Source organism: Cnephaeus nilssonii (genome assembly GCF_951640355.1).
Source record: "Cnephaeus nilssonii genome assembly, chromosome: X".
Classification (NCBI taxonomy): domain Eukaryota; kingdom Metazoa; phylum Chordata; class Mammalia; order Chiroptera; family Vespertilionidae; genus Cnephaeus; species Cnephaeus nilssonii.
This window is the reverse complement of record NC_137071.1, coordinates 76,033,661-76,054,621: the sequence shown is the minus strand read 5'-3', so window position 1 is coordinate 76,054,621 and position 20,961 is coordinate 76,033,661. Positions and strand designations below refer to the sequence as shown.

At 38.8% G+C, this 20,961-nt stretch overlaps 1 protein-coding gene across 1 annotated transcript in view; it reads right to left on the bottom strand.

The window, feature by feature from the left end:
- COL4A5 (collagen type IV alpha 5 chain) overlaps nucleotides 1-20,961 on the bottom strand; it is a 325,412-nt gene that overhangs the window by 197,342 nt on the left and 107,109 nt on the right. Inside the window, exon 2 of the mRNA XM_079764916.1 lies at nucleotides 3,079-3,138. Coding sequence (XP_079621042.1) covers nucleotides 3,079-3,138 — 60 coding nt within the window. The remainder of the gene's footprint in view (nucleotides 1-3,078; nucleotides 3,139-20,961) is intronic.

The window sequence follows — 20,961 nt, the reverse complement described above, 5'->3', positions numbered from 1 at the left end:
AAAACTCAATGATGATTTTATATTGTTGTACATTATCCATTCTTTCTGATGAGAATTCTGTCTATCCTTAGTTATGTTATTCTGCCCCAGTACTAGTATACAATGTGTATTTTTTCTTTAGCTTCTTTCAGATTTTCTTTTAATCACAGATGTTTTTTTCTCAGTATATTCATTATGATGTGCCTGGGTGTAGTTTTCTTTGTTTTTATCCTGCTTGGGTTGTGCTGAACTTCTTAAATTTATGTTTTTCTGTAAATTTATATTTTTAACCAAGTGTGGAAAATGCTTGCCATTACTAATGCCTCATTAATTATTATTATTTTTACTTCTCTGTTTTTCCCTCCTGTTCTTATAGGATTCCATTTACATTTGTATTAAATCATTTAATACTGTTTCACAGGTCACTGAGGACCTATTCTTTTCCTTCTCTTTGTTCTTCAGATTGGATCTTTCTTCAAATGAATCTTTAATTTCACTGACCCTTTCTTCAGTCATCTCCACTCTGCTGTTAAAAGCCCATCTGGTAAATTGCTCTTATATTTTGCTTTTAAATATAGATTTTCCTATTTCTTTCAGTTTCCAGTGCTCTGTTATGATTCTCTGTTCATTCATTCTGAGCTGATTTCCCTTTAAAATAATAAATATATTTATCCTATTGGCTTAAAATCACTGTCTAGAATTTCTAACATATGTGTTATTTCAAGTTAGTTATCACTGACTGATCTTTTTCTGACTATGGGTCACTTTTACCTACTACTTCTTATGTCTAGTAAGTTTTAATTGCATATTGGACGTTGTAGTTAATATGTAGACATCCTGGATTCTTTTTCTGCCTCTGCAAAGTATTGAAATTTTATTTAAGGAATTAGTTAACTCAGCTGAACTAAACCTTAAAACTCTGTTTTCCCTTCACTGGACAGCAATTAAATTTTATGTTTAGTTATTGCAGTCTTCTAGCCATTCCTTTTTGCTGGGTTGTATGAATCATCCTTTACATGTAAATTTCAGGATTCAACCAAGAATTTGTGTGGAGTTTAGAAGCAGAATTTTTTTGCTATCCTCTTTGTGGCTTCCTTCATTCCAGCATAACCCCCATCACTTCAAAGCCATTCTGGCATCCTCACTTCTGTCCTCTGACTTCTCAAGCCAGTAAGACTGTGTCATCGTGTCTGGTTTCTGACCATCCCATGCCATGCACACTGAACAGTGCACTCAGGAGAAAAGCAACATAAATGCAAACTTGCCCAGTGAACTTCCTTTCTTTCAAGGGTAGAATCCTTTATCATTTTTTTTGGTCACTCTCCTGTGCCATTAAATAGCTATTATATTTTGTCCAGAGTGTATACTTTTTGTCTGAAGAAGACTTAATTTTATAAAAGTCACTCTACCAATATCAGAAAGGAATCACTCTTATTTTATTTACCATTACAGATAGCACCATTTACTATAAAACTACTCCCCTCAAACTATGTTATTCAAATAGATGTTCAGCATAACAATATTAGATTAATATATAGTAGTATCACTTTATCCATGGGGGTACATTCTAAGACCCTCAGTTGATGCATGAAACCACATATAATACTGAACCTTTTACAAAGCTTTTTCTCATACATACATACTTATGATAAAGGTTAATTCATAAATTAGGCACAGTAGAAGATTACCAATAATAACATAATAAGATTGAACAATTATAACAATATACTGTAATAAAAGTTATATGAATATGGTCTCTCTCACTCAAAATATCTTAGTATCCTGTACTCACCCTTTTTTGTGATAATATGATATGATACAATTCCTAGATGAAGTAAGGTGATTGACATAAGTCTTTTGATGTAGTGTTAGGCAACTACTGACCTTCTGGTGATATGGCTAGTAAGTGATTAGTGGACAGATAGTGTATACAGCATGGATACCCTGGACAGAGGGATGGTTCATATCTTGGACAGGACGGAGCATAATAGTGCAAGATTTCATCACTCTACCTAGAATGGCACACAATTTAAAACTTATGAATTTCTTATTTCTGGGTTTTTTCATTTAATATTTTTAACCTCAGAAGACTGTGGGTAAGTAAAACAATGGAGAGTAAAACCATGAATAAAAGGGGACTACTGTAATAGGTGGTCTGGTAAGAGAAAAGTGGGTTACATGATGAAATGGAGCTTGGAAATATAACATTGCAAAACAAAGAGGTTTCTTTACTCCAGGACTTTTAAACACATTAATATGCCAGTGAAACTTTATATTCCTAAACAGAATATGGTCTTGAATAGTGTCCCAAACTTTTTCATATGTAATTAGTAGCATTCACTTGTTTATTCAAAAATATTTATTGAGCCCAAAGAGTGGAAACTAGAGTATAATCCATTTTCTCCTTACAACTCTCATAGGGCCACAATTCACTATCTCTTTTTAATCTTCCAATTTTAATGTGAGTCACTGACTCATAGTGGCTAGGTTTATGCTATTTAATCCTCACCAATACTTTGTAATCATCATATGTATACAACAGGGGTGCTGTTGTGGAAAAGTGAGATAAAAATAGAGATTCACCAATCATTAACTTACATAGACTACATAAGTATACACAAAATTGTCTAGCATGGTGTCCGGCACAGATTAGTAGCCTAATAAATGTTTGGTTCCTTCTTAAGTGTTTTACCCCTTCTTTTGGTTATTAAGTGCTTTTAACAAAATTGATCAGAGGTTGACAGACTATATATCTCAAGTCAAATGCAGTCAGAAGCTTGTTTTATATAGTCCAAGAGCTAAAAATGTTTTTTTTACACTTTTAAAAGAATATTTTAAAAAGAAGAGAGAAATATGTGACAAGAGACGTTATTGGGTCACAAAACCTAAAACATCTATTTTATGGCCTTTTACAGAAAATATGTTCTGACCCCTGCAACAATTAGTCTAATCCTTACAACTGCCTACAATAAGCAATAGAATAGAATTCATTATGCTTATTAGGTGCTGAGGTAGAAACCCTGTTTTAAAAAAACAACATATTAAAAACATTATTTTCCTGTTTTTCTTATGTTTTCAAAGGCCCATCTCAGATCTTACCTTTTCTCCTTTTACAGCACTACAGTCACACTTTGATCCTGGAGAACACCCATAGCAAGCCTATAAAGAAAGAGAAATGGGGAGAAAAATCATTAAATATAAACCTGAAAACCAGACTCTGACTAACATCTCAACTTAACTCAACAATTCAAATTTGTAAAAAAAAAACAAAAAAACCCAGAAAAATATTGTTGACTATATCCCCCTTCACCTTTTTCATTCATCTGTTCACCCCCTCCCTTTAAGTAACCATCCCTTTGATTTCTATTTCTATTAATCTATTTTTGTGTTGTGTTGTTTTGTTTGTTTGTTTAGATTCCATATATAAGTGAAACTACATGGTATTTGTCTCTCTCCACCTGACTTACTTTACTTAGCATAATGCCCTCTAGAACACACATGTTGTCAAAAATGGCAATATTTCATTCTTTTTTATTGCTGTGTTACATTGCATTGTGTAGGTAAATATATCATTCATCCACTCATTTATCGATGGACACCTCAGTTGCTTCCATATCTTGGGTATTGTAAATAATGCTGCAATAAACATAGGGGTACATATATCTTTTCAGATTAAGGTTTTCCTTTTCTTTAGATAAATATCCAGGAGTAGAATTGCTAGGTCATATGGTATATATCTATTTTTAGTTTTTCAAGAGATCTCCATACTGTTTTCTATAGTGGCTGCACCAATTTGCAGCCACACCAACAGTGCACAAGGGTTCCTTTTCATCCACATCCTTGCCAACACATGTTATATAACAAATTTTCATAATTTTAAAGCAAAAACGTATTTTTAAAAAATGAATAAGAAATTCATAAAACTTCTCTGTAATATGATTTGCCACTGTCCAAGCTCTTAGGAACTCCCTTTTTCCTCCTATTATCTCTTGTAAGAAATTACCTATCAATCCATATTAACAGTAACCTTGGCAACTAGCCAAGAAGTTGTTTCTTCTCTACATTCTTGAGCAATCATGGGGCATAAAATACATAATACTATCTTTAACCACCATTCTTTTCTTTGCCCCCACTCTCTCATCTCTAGTAGCACAGTCTTATCAGCTTCAAGATTTACTGAAAATATTATTCCCACAGCCTGTTTATAATAGCTACTACTAACTATTTTATTCACTTATATTAATAATTGAGTTCCTGAAGCCAGAAAAATGTCTTCCTTTAAAATAAAGTTCTATTCAACAAGAAGATAGTAGATGACTTCTGCCTTCCAGAACTATACTTTACTCTGGCATGAAACTTAATGGCTTAGAAAAATAAATAGTAATTAGTTTAACATAGGCAGATACCTCAGTATTTATGTACAGTAAGGTAGCATGCTTCTCATTAAATAAGAGAAACCTTTATGTAATGTAATACCAAATAATGTTTATCAATGCTCAGCCTTGGGAGCCTATAACTTAAAAAGTAACTTAGCTTCCTTCCCAACATTCCATGCTTTCCTTTACTCCACTCATGACCAGATTTTCTTCCCCAATGCTTATTGAAGTACTGAGCTCATTCTTTTAGTTAGAACATCTAACATGCTGAAACTCCTTTTACTAATTATAAGAACAAACAACAATGGCCTGATGTTGGGGGAATTTTTCACTTACATTCCAACAGGCTGTTCCAGAAAAATATGTTTGTGCCCAAATAGTTGAGCGTCAACCTGTGAACCAGGAGGTCACAGTTCAATTTCTGGTCACAGCACATGCCCCGGTTGCGGTTGCGAGGATCAATTCCCAGCAGGGGGCTTGCAGGAAGCAGCTGATCAATGATTCTCTCTCATCACTGACGTTTCTATCTCTATCTCCCTTTCCCTTCCTCTCTGAAATCAATAAAAATATATTTTAAAATATGTGTGTGACATTTCTTGTGTTTTTTGTTGTTCTGTTTTTCTTTTTGAGACAGGGAGAGGAAGGGGAATGGAGAGAGAGAGAGAGAGAGAGAGAGAGAGAGAGAGAGAGAGAGAGAGAGATATTTGTTGTTCCACTTATTTATGCATTCATTGATTGTGTCTTGTATGTTCCCTGACTGGATATTTAACCCACAACCTTGGCATATCAGGATATCACTCTAACCAAGTGAGCTACACCCTGTTTGCCACATTTACAATCTAAAGTCTGTTATGCAGCCATTATTTATTATACATAGATGACGATGTTTTGAACTCATGTTTTAGTATTATACATCAACCACATTACAGGTTAAATAGACTTATTTAGACTTACTCATCAAACATGAATTGAGTATTATTAGAGTCCAGAAAACTTGTTAGGCAATAAAGATAAATAAAACACACACAGATCCTTCAAACATATATAACTAATTCAACACATACTTATTTGATCCACCTGTTATTTGACTGTCACTATGTTATGTTAGGTGCAGGTAGAGATACAAAGACAGTAGTATATCATTGCTCTCTACTGGGAAGGATAATTTCCATACACAAAAATTACATTACAGTGTATCAGGAACAGAAGTGAATTAAAAATATATAATATTACTTTGTGTAAACATGAATACTAGATTTCAAAGTCCAAACTTGTCAATTTCAGGACATACTGATTCACAATAACTGCCACTACTGAAGACATCTGGTAATTACAATTTTTTTAATTCAACTTAAAAATTTAATTTATATTTTATTTATTCCATCTAGGTTATAAAAACTCTAGTATTCAGAGTTTGGAGGACTTGGTTAAAAGATGAAGAGGTTAACAAATAAAAATTGGTAGTTACAAAATACTCATGGGGATATAAAGTACATCATAGGGAATATACAGTTAATGATATTGTAATAACTATGTATAGTGCCAGTTGGGTACTGCAAATATCAAGGATAATACTTTATAAAATATATTATTGTCTAACCATTAATGTGTACATCTGAAACTCATAAAAATAATACTGAATGTAACCTGTAATTGAAAATTAAAAATTTTAAAAATAATCATTACCTGTGTAAAAAAAAAAAAGAAAAAGAAAAGAAAAGCAATTGTAATACACAAGCGAACCACTAGATGTCACTTTCCATGCAATTATAATAGTGGCTACAGGCCCGGTGCATGAAATTCATGCACGAGGGGGAGGAAGGGTGTCCCTCAGCCCAGCCTGCACCCTCTCCAATTTGGGACATCCCTCTCACAGTCAAGGACTGCTGGCTCCCAACTGCGAGCCTGCCTGCCTGCCTGATTGCCTCTAACTGCTTCTGCCTGCCAGCCTGATCACCTCCTAACCACTCCCCTGCCACCCTGATCAACGTCTAACTGCTCCCCTGCTGGTCCGATTGCCACTAACTGCCCTCCCCTGCTGGCCCAGTCACCCCAAACTTCCCTCCCTTGCCAGCCTGGTCACCCCTAACTGCCCTCCCCTGTAGGCCTGGTTGCCTCCAACTGCCCTCCCTGCAGGCCTGATCCCCCCAACTGTCCTCCCCTGCAGGCCTGGTTGCCCACCACTGCCCTCCTCTGCTGGCCTGGTCACCCCCAACTTCCCTCTCCTGCAGGCCTGGGTCCCCCCCAACTTCCTTCCCCTGCTGGCCTGATCGCCCACAACTGCCTTCCCCTGCAGGCCTGGTCACTCCCAACTTCCCTCCCTTGCTGGCCATCTTGTGGTGGCCATCTTATGTCCACATGGGGGCGACCATCTTTGACCACATTGGGGCAGCCATCTTGTATGTTGGAGTGATGGTAAATTTGCATATTACCTCTTTATTATATAGGATGCCCATGAGGAAATAGCCCCAATTTGACATCTGGTTAGCTTTTTACCAATATCTATTAATATCAATCAGGTGCCTAATAAATAAAGGCATAGTATTAGGGCTATGAGTTGTAAAAAATAAAAATGTGTAGACATGAGCCCTGCCTTTAAGGAACTTCCAATCTAGTTAAAGAAGAAATCTAGCCGAAACCGGTTTGGCTCAGTGGATAGAGCGTCGGCCTGCGGACTCAAGGGTCCCAGGTTCGATTCTGGTCAAGGGCATGTACCTTGGTTGCGGGCACATCAGTAGGGGGTGTGCAAGAGGCAGCTGATCGATGCTTCTCTCTCATCGATGTTTCTAACTCTCTATCCCTCTCTCTTCCTCTCTGTAAAAAATCAATAAAATATATTTTTAAAAAAAGAAGAAATCTAGGTCCAAAAAAATAAAAATAAAACACAATGGAATAATGATAAAGCAAACAATGGTAATAGAAAGAACTGTAAAATACAAGAAATACATCCTAAGTCTACCTAAGCAATTGAGTCATTAGGAGACTATGATAATTCCCATATACTCATGCTCAGTTTTCACTTTGGTAAGAAAACAGAGATAGACAGATTGATCTTTTTAGGTAGCTTTCAGATTTTACAGTCTGTGATTCAGTAGTAATTACCAAGTAAAAATAAGTGGTATAGAAAATAATTGCTATAAAAGTTAAGTGGGTTCCCTTGAGCCTGGGAGTATTCGTGAGAGCTCTGTAGAGAAGGTAAATAACTCAACTTCAATTCTGAAGGATGGACAGAAAGACATCTAGAAGAAATATGGGCATACTTAACATTAAGATTAAAATAAAAATTTTGTGGGCAATGAGTCAGGTAAAATAAACATTAAGTACCCCAATCTAAAGTATTTCTTAAGTCAATGTGGAAAAGTACACTAGAAGATACAGCTAATTAAAGAACTTTCTCAAAAATTGTAGAAAAACTTATTTAATTATACGAAGTTACCAAAGACAGTTGAAGCAAGAAAATGATGCAATTAATGTTTTAAATATTTTAGTGTGGTAGAAAATCATAAAATAAAACTAACGAATATATTTTTAATCACATATTAAAACACATGATAAGTCAACACTAATTAAAACAGCATGGTATTGCTCAAAGATTAGGCAGCTCAACAGACCAAAATAGAAAAATCAGAAATAGACACACACACACACACACACACACACACACACACACACACACACACACTCCTGAAATATAATAAAAGTTAGTGTATCAAATAGATGTAAAAATAATGGATTGTTCAACATATGGTGCTAGAACAAGTATACAAAACAATACATTCAGATCTCAGGCTCCTACAATAAAAAATACCAAATATAAGACTTTAAAGTACAAATAAAATCAAACCTCTGTACACATTAGAAATACTTCAAAAAACTGCCAAAATTCAGATACTAGGATACTATCCTAGAGGTTCTGTTTCAGTAAGCATGAGGTTGGCTAACATTCTAAAATGTTAATAAACATCTCTGAATGATTCTGATTTAGGTGTTACAAAATATATACTACCAATTGATGTCATGGAGCAATAAGAAATACCTCAATAAAGTAGTTGTTAGGTATCCAGACCAGTATGGCTGCTTAAAAAAGAAACTAACTAAAGATGCTTCAAAATGTAAAAATATCTTAAAAGCATCAAAGAGGAGCAATATAGGATTTTTTTAATTTAAAAATTCTTTATTGTTTCGAGTATTACAGATATCCCCCATTGCCCACCTCCACCTGGTTCCCACCCTGCCACAGGCCTTCACCACCCTATTATCTGTGTCCATAAGTAATGCATAAATGCATATAAGATATTTGGTTAATCTCTCCTGCCTCCCCTTCCCTGTGAGATTCGTCAGTCTGTTCCATATTTCCATGCCTCTGATTCTATTTTATTGATCAGTTTATATTGTTCATTAGATTCCTTGTTCCTTTATTTTGATTTTTAGATTCAATTGTTGATAGATATGTATATATTGCCATTTTATTTTTCATACTTTTGAACTTTTTTTCTGGATCCCCCTTTTTTCCCTTTATTGGTTTTATAGATTAAGGTATTACATATGTGTCCTTATCCCCCCATTACCCCCCCCCCCAATCATGCCCTCACCCCCCTGTTGTCTGTATCCATTGGTTAGGCTTATATGCATGCATACAAGTCCTTTGGTTGATCTCTCCCCCGTACCCCCACCCTCCCCTACATTCCCTCTGAGGTTTGAGCATCTAACTGATGCTTCTCTGTCACTGGATCTGTTTTTGTTCATCAGTTTATGTTGTTCATTATATTCCACAAATGAGTGAGATCATGTGATATTCATCTTTCTCTGGCTTATTTTGCTTAGCATAATGCTACCCAGTTCCATCCATGCTATTGCAAATGGTAAGAATTCCTTCTTTTTTACTGCAGCATAGTATTCCATTGTGTAGATGTACCACTGTTTTTTAATCCACTCATCTGCTGATGGGCACTTAGGCTGTTTCCAAATCTTAGCTATTGTAAATTGTGCTGCTATGAACATAGGGGTGCATATATCCTTTCTGATTGGTGTTTCTACTTTCTTGAGATATATTCCTAGAAGTGGAATCATTGGGTCAAATGGGAGTTCCATTTTTAGTTTTTTGAGGAAACTCCATATTGTTCTCCACAGTGGCTGCACCAGTCTGCATTCCTACCAGCAGGGCATGAGGGTTCCTTTTTCTCCACATCCTCACCAGCACTTGTCATTTGTTGATTTGTTGATGATAGCCATACTGAACTTTTGAATTTTTCTTTTCTCTTCTTCCTTTTCTTAAAGAATACCCTTCAACATTTCATGTAATAACTGGTTTGGTGGTGATGAACTCCTTTAGCTTTTTCTTGTCTGTGGTTCCCACCCTCCCTTCTGCCCTTACCTGCCCCCCGCTGTCCTTATTCATAGGTGTATGATTTTGTCCAGTCTCTTCCCGTACCCCCCACATAGACACCCCTTTCCCCCTGAGAATTATCAATCCACTCCGATTCTATGCTCCTGATTCTATTATGTTCACCAGTTTATTCTGTTCTTCAGATTTTTAATTCACTTGACTTTTAGATTCACTTGTTGATAGGTATGTATTTGTTATTCATAATTTTTATCTTTACTTTTTTCTTCTTTTTCCTCTTTTTAAAGAATACCTTTCAGCATTTCATATAATACTGGTTTGGTGGTGATGAATTCCTTTAGCTTTTCCTTATCTGTGAAGCTCTTTATCTGCCCTTCAATTCTGAATGATAACTTTGCTGGGTAGAGTAGTCTTGGTTGTAGGTTCTTGCTATTCATCACTTTGAATATTTCTTGCCACTCCCATCTGGCCTGCATAGTTTCTGTTGAGAAATCAGCTGACACATGTATGGGTGCTCCCTTGTAAGTAACTAACTGTTTTTCTCTTGCTGCTTGTAATATTCTCTCTTTGGCTTTTGCCCTTGGCATTTTAATTATGATGTGTCTTGGTGTGGTCCTCTTTGGATTCCTTTGTTTGGGGTTCTCTGCACTTCCTGGACTTGTAAGTCTATTTCTTTCACCAGGTGGGGAAGTTTTCAGTCATTATTTCTTCAAATAGGTTTTCAGCATCTTGCTCCCTCTCTTCTTCTGGCACCCCCATAATTCTGATGTTGGTACGCTTGAAGTTGTCCCAGAGGCTTCTTACACTATCTTCAAATTTTTGGATTCTTTTTTCTTTTTGCTTTCCTGGTTGAGTGTTTTTTGCTTCTATGTATTTCAAATCTTTGACTTGATTCTTGCGTTCCTTTAGTCTGCTGTTGGGTCATTGTATAACATTTTTTATTTCAGTCAGTGTATGTTTAATTTCTAGTTGGTCCTTTTTCATATCCTCGAGGGTCTCCTTAAATTTATTGGCCTTTTCCATAAAATTCTTGAAAAACCTTATAACCGTGGTTTTGAACTCTATGTACATTCATTTGTTCTCCTCCATTTCTTTCGTTTGTGATCTGTTTCCTTGCCTCCTCATTTTCGTTGCTTCCCTGAGTTGGTAGGATAGCTTTGTGTACTAGGTGTCCTATTGGTTCAATGGGTCAGCCTCCCAGTTACCTGAGGTGGACACTCTTGGTTCACCCCTTTGTGGACTGTGTGTACAGCCTTGTTGTAGTTAAGTCTTGATTGTCGTTGGTGTCACTGGGAGGAATTGACCTCCAGGTCAATTGGCTGTGAGGACCTGCTGTGTCTATAATGAAAGAATTGCTGTGCTGGAGACACGTTTACAGGGCGGGACTTGTTCCAGTAGGGCTTTGGTGCTCACTGAGTCTGCCTCTTGAATGTGTCCCTTAAGAGAGCGGTTGAAATCTGGTGTCGTTTCACACCGACCACTAGATACCCTAGTTTCTGGATCTCCAATGGGGTGCAGGTCAGCTACTATCTGAGGGGCCACCCAGCAGGAGCTACAGCAAGAACTACAGTTTTCTCCTTTTTGCTTGGGCTTTGGCAGTTTTGGAGCAGTCTGACTGGAGTTGCAGTTTATTTGGTTAAGCTTCCACAGAACAGGCCATTTATATGCAAAAGCCGCTGTGTGAATCCTGGGCGGGTTTGTAGAATGTGCGGGGCGGGGTCTCAGGGAAGGGCGGGGTCTCGGCGTCACTAGGCTAGGGCGTGGCAAATGGCGATGGCTGCCGTCAGCTGTCTCTGCCTCTCCTCATTTCCAAGTCCCCGCGTCCCGCACTTCATCGCAGTAAACAATGATTGCTGGGCACACCTCTGCAAATAGTCACTCTCACTTTCCGACCTGATGGCTGAGAGTCCAGCTTCTCCCCGTAGGTGTCTGGGTCCCCCGCGTGTCCCCAGAAACTGGATTTCAGAGTGATCGGGAGCTTATCTCCCTTTTGGTTGAAAAAAAGCCATGCGCCTAGTCGCCTGCCACCAGCCCGATTCGCGCGCCTCCTTACCTCAGCTTTTCCACGTTTGTGCTCCTTTCTTTTTCCTTCTTAGTTGTAAATCTACCACTCAGCCAGCTTTCCCGTGGTTCTGGTTGTTAGACGTTTTGTCTTTTAGTTGTATTTTTGAAATTGTTGTGCACGGCCGCAGTTTAGTTGTTTAACTTTGCTGCCATCTTGGTTCCTCTCTTTAACCTTGACATTTTAATTATGATGTGTCTTGGTGTGGGCTTCTTTGGGTTTCTTTTGTTTGGGACTCTCTGCACTTCCTGGACTTGTAAGTCTATTTCTTTCACCAGGTAGGGGAAGTTTTCTGGCATTGTTTCTTCAAATAGGTTTTTGATATGTTGCTCTCTCTCTTCTCCTTCTGGCACTCTTATAATGCAAATGTTAGTATGCTTGAAGTTGTCCCAGGGGTTCCTTACACTATTTTCATGTTGTTGAATTGTTTTTATTTTTACTCTCTGATTGGATGTTTTTTGCCTCATATATTACAAATTGGTGATTTGATTCTCAGAATCCTCTTATCTACTGTTTAATCCCTATAAATTATTCTTTATTGCAGTTAGTGTATGCTTAATTTCTGACTGGTCCTTTTTCATGTCTTTGACATTCTCACTAAGATCATTGAAAGTCTCACTAAGTCCCTTGAAGCTCTCCTTAAGTCCTCTGAAGTGCTCATTTAGATCCTTGAGTAATCTTATAGCCATTGTTTTGAACTCTGTATCCAGTATTTTGCGGGTAGTTGCTACGTCTCCTTGACTTGATAGAGTGGCCTTGTGTGGTAGGTGTCCTATAGGGCCAAGTGGCTCAGCCTCCCCAGTCACCTGAGGTGGATGCTCTTGGTGCACCCTTTTGTGGGCTGTGTGCACAGTCTTGTAGTTAAGCCTTGATTGCTGTTGGTATCACTGGGGGGAATTGACCTCCAGGCCAATTTGCTGTGAGGATCAGCAGCATCTATAATGGAAGAGCTGCTGTACGGGAGACACCATTATGGGGCAGGACTTGCTTCAGGGGCCCTTTGGTGCTGAGTCTTCCCATTGAGTATCTTGCTGATAGATATGTAGAGTTGTAATCTGGTATGATCTAATGCTATCCACTGGGTGTACTGGCGCTGGGGTCTCCTGGCAATGTAAGGCAATGTAGTGGCAAAGCCAGCCACTACATTGTGACTTTGCCACTACATTGACTTTGCCACTACATTGACTTTGCCACTACACTGACTTTGCCACTACAGAGAGATCTGCAGATGGCCGCTACTTGTATTGGGCTAGGAAATGCTCAGGCGAGGCCCAGCTGTGAAGCAAGGAAGGCTGGTGCTAGTGGAAAGTCTTGGTCCTTTTATTGATAGGATTGAGGCATGCTGACTCCAGTCGCTAATTGTTTAAGAGATTTTAGCAAACTCTGAAGCCTGAGCCAGGATAGCCCATTCATATGGAAAAGAAGCTGCACACAGCTTGGGTTTGGCTGAAAATTGGGTGGGATGGAGTCCCAGGGAATCACCAGAGCAAACAGTGTGGGCCATCCTGATGGAAACCCAGATATGGCTGTCAGTCAGCTCTGTGATGGGGGAGGTCCCAGCACAGGAACAATGACCACTGTGAGCAACCTTGTCTGGAAGAAAGTAGCCCTAGAGTTCCTACCCCAATGCCAGACAGCCCAGTTCCTCCCCATATGTCCCTGAGTTGCCCCAAAGCTTCCACTGGGCACTGAAGCTCGGATGAAGGGGGACTGTGTAAGTTTATGCACAGGCCCTTTAACAGGAACATCTGGGACTCCAGCAGCCTCCACATCACTCAGCCACAATCCCTGCTGGTTCTCACAGCTCAAAGTTACAGGAACTTCTCTTCTCAGCTCTGGAACCCTGGGTTGGGGATCTGATGTGGGGCTGGGACCCCCTGCTTCTCACAAGAGGCCTTGGAGAAGGCCTTCCCATTAAAAAATGCCACACATGGGTTTAGGACCAGTCTCTTCTGTGCCTCCGCCCCTCCTACCAGTCTTGATGTACTTTCTTCTTTACTTCTCTAGTTGTAGTATTTCCATTCAGCCAGATTTCAGGCAGTTCTGAATGATGATTTTTCTGTATTTTAGTTATAATTTTGATGTGGTTGTGGGATGTGGCAAGTACCTGTGTTGATCTACACTTCCATCTCAGCTTTCTTCAATATAGGATTTATCAGGCCAAAATGTTGGAGAGGGAAAGCCCAATAAACTGACTAGTGAAACTATTTTTGCACTGAGGCCATTTAGCAAACTTGGAGAATTTGAGATATTTGTTTCATAATTGCTTCAATGTAAGGGTGTACCATATATAAAAATACCCACAATCTTATCCCTAGAGAAATTTAAGAAAATACATATCTTAGCTTTCCTCAGAGAAGGATGGGTGGAAGTGAGAAATCCTTAAGAAACTATAACCAAATTCTGGACCTCATAGTGATTTGCAATCCAAATTATCATTTAGCTGGGTAGCCCACTAACCTCAAACTGCAAATTTAGAGTGGACTAAGACTGCTTTTACATTCCACAGGCTGTGCTGAAATACATAAAAGTCCTATGTAGAAGAACATACCTTCATAGTAAATATCAGAGAATTTTTTAAAATCCTATTTGAAAGTAAAATAAGATATCCCACTCAAAATTCATTAAGTATACAGGGAAGTAGCATGCCATAATCAGAAACCAGGAGGAACAACTGACAGCAGAAACTACTAAGCAAAGATTTAAGATATTTGGAATTAGTAGACATATAATCCTATATAATAAAGAGGTAATATGCAAATTGACCATCATTCCATCACACAAGATGGCCACCCCAATGTGGTCAAAGATGGCCACCCCCATGTGGACACAAGATGGCTGCCACAAGATGGCCAGCAGGGGAGGGCAGTTGTGGATGATCAGGCCAGCAGGGGAGGGCAGTTGAGAGGGACCAGGCCTGTAGGGGAGGGCAGTTGGGGGCGACCAGGCTGGCAAGAGAGGGAAGTTAGAGGTGACCAGGCCTGCAGGGGAGGAGTTAGGGGCAATCGGGCCAGCAGGGGACGGCAGTTGGGGGTGACCAGGACTGCAGGGGAGGGGAGTTGGGGGCGACTAGGCTGGCAGGGGAGGGCAGTTAGGGGTGACTAGGCTGGCAAGGGAGGGAAGTTCGGGGTGACCGGGCCAGCAGGGGAGGGCAGTTAGTGGCAATCAGGCCAGCAGGGGAACAGTTAGGCATTGATCAGGCTGGCAGGGGAGTGGTTAGGGCAGTGATGGCGAACCTATGACACACGTGTCAGCACTGACACGTGTAGCCATTTCTGATGACACACGGCCGCATGCCGAGGATGAAACATTTGCTGCTCCTAAGGATGAAACATTTGCGACTAGAGTCTTGGAGTTAGTTTTTTCCTCAAAGTGACACACTACCCAAGTTATGCTCAGTTTTTTGGCGAAGTTTGACACACCAAGCTCAAAAGGTTGCCCATCACTGGGTTAGGGGGTGATCAGGCTGGCAGGCAGAAGCAGTTAGGGGCAATCAGGCAGGCAGGCACACGAGCGGTTGGGAGCCAGCAGTCCTGGATTGTGAGAGGGCAGTCAGACATCCCTTGAGGGGTCCCAGATTGGAGAGGATGCAGGCTGGGCTGAGGGACACACACCCCCATGCATGAATTTCATGCACCAGGTCTCTAGTATATAATAACTTATTTTAAGATTAGAGGCCCAGTGGACAAAAATTCATGCACTTGGGGGGGGATCCCTCACCCAGCCTGTGCCCTCATGCATCCGGAAGCCCTCAGCGGATGTCCGACTGATGGCTAAGCTGTTAGTCGGACATCCTTAGCTCTGCCTAGCCACCGCCACTGTGCTTGTCAGCCGTCAACCTGGCTTGTGGCTGAGCAGTGCTCGCCCTGTGGGAGCACAATGACCACCAGGGGGCAGCTCCTGCCCCCCAATCATCCCTCCACCCAATCGTCTGCTGGCACCCACCTTGGCTGGCCTGGCACTGCCTACTCTGCAGCCCCACCCACCATCAACTTGTTGATTTGCATATTAGGCTTTTATTATATCACATTATTAAAGATAATTTTAAAAACTTAAAAATAATAGCCCTAACTGGTTTGGCTCAGCAGATAGAGAGTCGGCCTGCAGACTGAAGGGTCCCGTTGATTCTGGTCAAGGGCATATACCTTGGTTGCAGGCACATCCCCAGTGGGGGGTGTGCAGGAGGCAGCTGATCGATGTTTCTCTCTCATCAATGTTTCTAACTCTCTATTCCTCTCTCATCCTCTCTGTAAAAAAATCAATAAAATATATATTTAAAAAAAAAACAAAACTTAAAAATAATAAAGAGACCAGGAAATCATAAAAATGTAACATAGCTGAATTGAAATAAAATATAAATTTTAGAAGTAAAAACTTTGAAATTTAAAACTCAATAGATGGGCATGACAGTAGACTAGATACAGCAGAAAAGAAACTTTAATTAAATTTAAAACACTTGGCAAAAGTAAAGAACACAACTATAACATCTACAATGTAGCATATAGACAAAACGTTTGGAAAATGTGAAATAAGAGTTAAGACATATAGAAGGAAGAGTGAGGAACTATAGCATACAGGTAATTAGATTTAGAGAAAAAAAGAGGTGAGAGAGAGAAAGGGGGGAAGACAATAGTTAGAGATAATGGCAGAGAGTCTTCAAGAAATGAATATATCTGTGATTCAAGATGTCCAACAGATCTAATGAGAAAAAAAAATAAAACCCCAAACCAGACGCAAAATAGTGTAACTTCAGAACATAAAACCAAAGACAAGATCTTAAAAACATAAAGAAAACAAGAAAGTCTGTCCCTACAGGGGCCTCAGAAAAGAAAATTCAAAGCTTTTGAATATCTTATCCTTTATATGAAATGAAATAAAAATGAAATGGAAGGTCTAAAACATCAAAAAGAATGAAAAGGAAAATAGTTACAAATTTGTGGGTGAATATAAATAAATGCTAACTATAAAACAAACTTATAAAATAATTTCAGTGTTCAAAAATATAGAATTAAAAGAAAAACACAGTGATAGTACAATATAAGTCAGGGAAGGGTGAGCGAAGTTAAAGTATTCTAAGGTCTTTGAAACTATTTAGAACTTTGACAGGATAAGCATACAACCTAAGAATTCTAATTTCTAAGGGAAACATTAAAAGAAGATAAGTGAGGTGCTAATTCCAAACTAATGGAGAGGGATAATACTCAATAAATCCAAAGAAGACAAAAGCATGAAAGAGATAGACACAGAAAGTGCTATCTTAGAAAAAGCAATACAAATAAAAGAAATATATAAGAATTACATTAAGTGTAAAATGGCACAGCATGAGGAAATAATCAAACAAATTTGGGATGTGGTAGACGTTATAAAAGACAACTAGAATAGACTCCTCAAAAACTCAGTGTCATGCTATGGGAGAGATGACTTTGTACATGACAGTTTGAGGACCTTGGTGGAATGTCTCCCTAGCAAAATAATAATTTGGTGACATTTTGAAAAATATTAAGTCTCTGGATATTATCCTAAGAACTTACAGCAAATGCCAAAGCACTTATTCAAACACAATGAACAGCAAGAACATATGGCATTTTTTTTTTCAATTTTTTTATTAAGGTATTATATGTGTACATATCTTACCATTGCCCTCCCCACACCCCCCTCCCATATATGCCCCCACCCCCCAGAGTTTTGCATCCATTGGTTATGCTTATATGCATGCATACAAGTCCTTTGATTGATCTCTTATCTCCCCCACCTCTCCCTAACCTTCCCCTTGTAATTTGACAGTCTGTTTGATGCTTTACTGTCTCTGTATCTATCTTTTTGTTCAAGATTATAATGTTCTTTATTATCCATAAATGAGTGAGATCATGTGGTATTTTTCTTTCATTGACTGACTTATTTCACTTAACATAATGTTCTCCAATTCCTCCCAGGTTGCTGCAAATGATGAGAATTCCTTCTTTTTTATGGCAGCATAGTATTCCATTGTGTAGATGTACCACAGTTTTCTGATCCAGTCATCTGCTGACGGGCACCTAGGCTGTTTCCAAATCTTAGCTATGGTGAATTGTGCTGCTATGAACATAGGGGTGCATATATCCTTTCTAATTGGTGTTTCTAGTTTCTTCGGATATATTCCCAGGAGTGGGATTACTGGGTCAAATGGGAGTTCCATTTTCAGTTTTTTGAGGAAACTCCATACTGTTCTCCACAGTGGCTGCACCAGTCTGCAATCCCACCAGCAGTGCACGAGGGTTCCTTTTTCTCCGCATCCTCGCCAACACTTGTCGTTTGTTGATTTGTTGATAATAGCCATTCTGACAGGTGTGAGATGGTACCGCATTGTTGTTTTGATTTGCATCTCTCGGATAATTAGTGACGTTGAGCATGTTTTCATGTGTCTCTTGGCCTTCCTTCTGTCTTCTTTTGAAAAGATTCTATTTAGGTCTGTTGCCCATTTTTTTATTGGATCATTTATCTTCCTTTTATTAAGTTGTATAAGCTGCCTGTAGATGTTGGAGATTAAACCTTTATCAGTGATGCCATTTGCAAATATGTTCTCCCATGCAGTGGGCCTTCTTGTTGTTTTGTTGATGGTTTCTTTTGCTGTGAAAAAGCTTTTTATTTTGATGTAGTCCCATTTGTTAATTTTCTCTTTAGCTTCCATTGCCCTAGGGGCAGTGTCAGTGAAGAATTTCTTTTGGCATATGTCTGACATTTTGCTGCCTGTGGATTGCTCTAGTATTTTTATGGTTTCCCGTCTTACGTTTAAGTCCTGTATCCATTTTGAGTTTATTTTTGTGTATGGCGTAAGTTGGTGATCAAGCTTCATTTTTTTGCATGTATCTGTCCAATTTTCCCAACACCATTTATTGAAGAGACTGTCTTTATTCCATTGTATGTTCATGCCTCCTTTGTCAAATATTAATTGAGCATAGTGGTTTGGGTCAATATCTGGATTCTCTATTCTGTTCCATTGATCTATATGTCTGTTCTTGTGCCAGTACCAGGCTGTTTTGAGAACAGTGGCTTTGTAATACAGCTTGAAATCTGGTATTGAGATCCCTCCTACTTTATTCTTCTTTCTCAGGATTGCTGTGGCTATTCGGGGTCTTTTTTTATTCAAGATGAATTTTTGGAGAGTTCTTTCAAGGTCTGTGAAATATGCCGTTGGTATTTTAATGGGGAGTGCATTGAATCTATAGATTGCTTTGGGTAGTATGGACATTTTAATGATGTTGATTCTACCAATCCATGAACATGGTATGTTCTTCCATCTGTTTACGTCTTCCTCTATCTCTTTTTTCAGTGTCCTGTAGTTTTCCGTGTATAGGTCTTTTACCTCCTTAGTTAAGTTTATTCCTAGGTATCTTAATTTTTTTGGTGCGATGGTAAATGGGATTGCCTTTTTAGTCTCTCTGTCTGTAAGTTCACTATTGGTGTATAGAAAGGCCATAGATTTCTTGGCGTTAATTTTGTATCCTGCTACATTGCCGAATTCATTTATTAAGTCTATTAGTTTTTTGACGGAGTCTTTCGGATTTTTTATGTACAATATCATGTCGTCTGCAAATAAAGACAGCTTTACTTGTTCTTTTCCAATTTGGATGCCTTTTATTTCTTCTTCTTGTCTAATTGCAATGGCTAATACTTCCAGTACTATGTCAAACAGGAGTGGTGAGAGTGGGCATCCCTGTCTTGTTCCTGTTCTTAGGGGAAATGTTTTTAGTTTTTGTCCATTGAGTATGATGTTTGCTGTGGGTTTATCATATATAGCTTTTATTATGTTGAGGTATGAGCCATCTATTCCCACCTTGTTGAGAGTTTTTATCAAGAAAGGGTATTGGATTTTGTCAAATGCTTTTTCTGCATCAATTGATATGACTATGTGATTTTTATCTTTCAATTTGTTTATGTGATGTATCACGTTTATTGATTTGCGGATATTGTACCATCCTTGCATTCCTGGGATAAATCCTACTTGGTCATGGTGTATGATCTTTCTGATGTACTGCTGGAGCCGATTTGCTAGAATTTTGTTGAGGATTTTGGCATCTATGTTCATGAGGGATATTGGTCTGTAATTCTCTTTCATTGTGTTGTCTTTATCTGGTTTTGGTATTAGGGTGATGCTGGCTTCATAGAAGGAGCTTGGAAGTGTTCCTTCCACTTGAATTTTTTGGAATAGTCTGAGGAGGATAGGTTTTAGTTCTTCCTTGAATGTTTGGTAAAACTTTCCTGTGAAGCCATCAGGCCCCGGGCTTTTGTTTGTCTGAAGCTTTTTGATGACTGCTTCAATTTCGTCCATAGTTATTGGCCTATTGAGCTGTTTAGATTCTTCTTGATTGATTTTTGGAAGGTTATATTTTTCTAGGAATATGTCCATTTCCTCCAGGTTGTCCAGTTTGTTGGAATAGAGTTGTTCGTAGTATTTTGTAACAATCCTTTGTATCTCAGCGGGGTCTGTTGTTATTTCACCTCTTTCATTTCTGATTTTGTTTATTTGGGTCCTCTCTCTTTGCTTCTTGGTGAGCCTGGCTAGAGGTCCATCAATCTTGTTTATCCTTTCAAAGAACCAGCTCTTGGTTTTGTTGATCTTATGTATTGTTTCTTTGGTCTCTATGTCATTTATCTCCGCTCTGATCTTTGTTATTTCCTTCCTTCTGGTTACACTGGGCTTTTCTTGCTGCTCTTTTTCTAGCTCTTTGAGTTGTAGGGTTAAGTAATTTATTACCATTGTTTCTTGTTTTTTGCAATAGGCCTGTAGAGCTATGAACTTCCCTCTCAAGACTGCTTTCGCTGTGTCCCATAGATTTTGGATTGTTGTGTTTTCATTGTCATTTGTTGCCATGATGTTTTTTATTTCTTCCTTGATCTCTCTGGTGACCCAGTCCTTGTTTAATAGCATGCTGTTTAGTCTCCATGTGTTTGATTTCTTTGGATTGTATTTATTGTAGTTGATTTCCAGTTTTATGCCACTGTGATCTGAGAAGATGCTTGATATAATTTCTATCTTCTTGAATTTGAAGAGACTTTGCCTGTGACCCAGCATATGGTCTATCTTTGAAAATGACCCATGTGCACTTGAGAAGAATGTATATTCTGTGGCTTTGGGGTGAAATGTTCTGAAGATGTCAATTAATTCCATCTGGTCTAGTGAGTCATTTAGGATTGCTGTTTCTTTGCTGATTTTTTGTTTA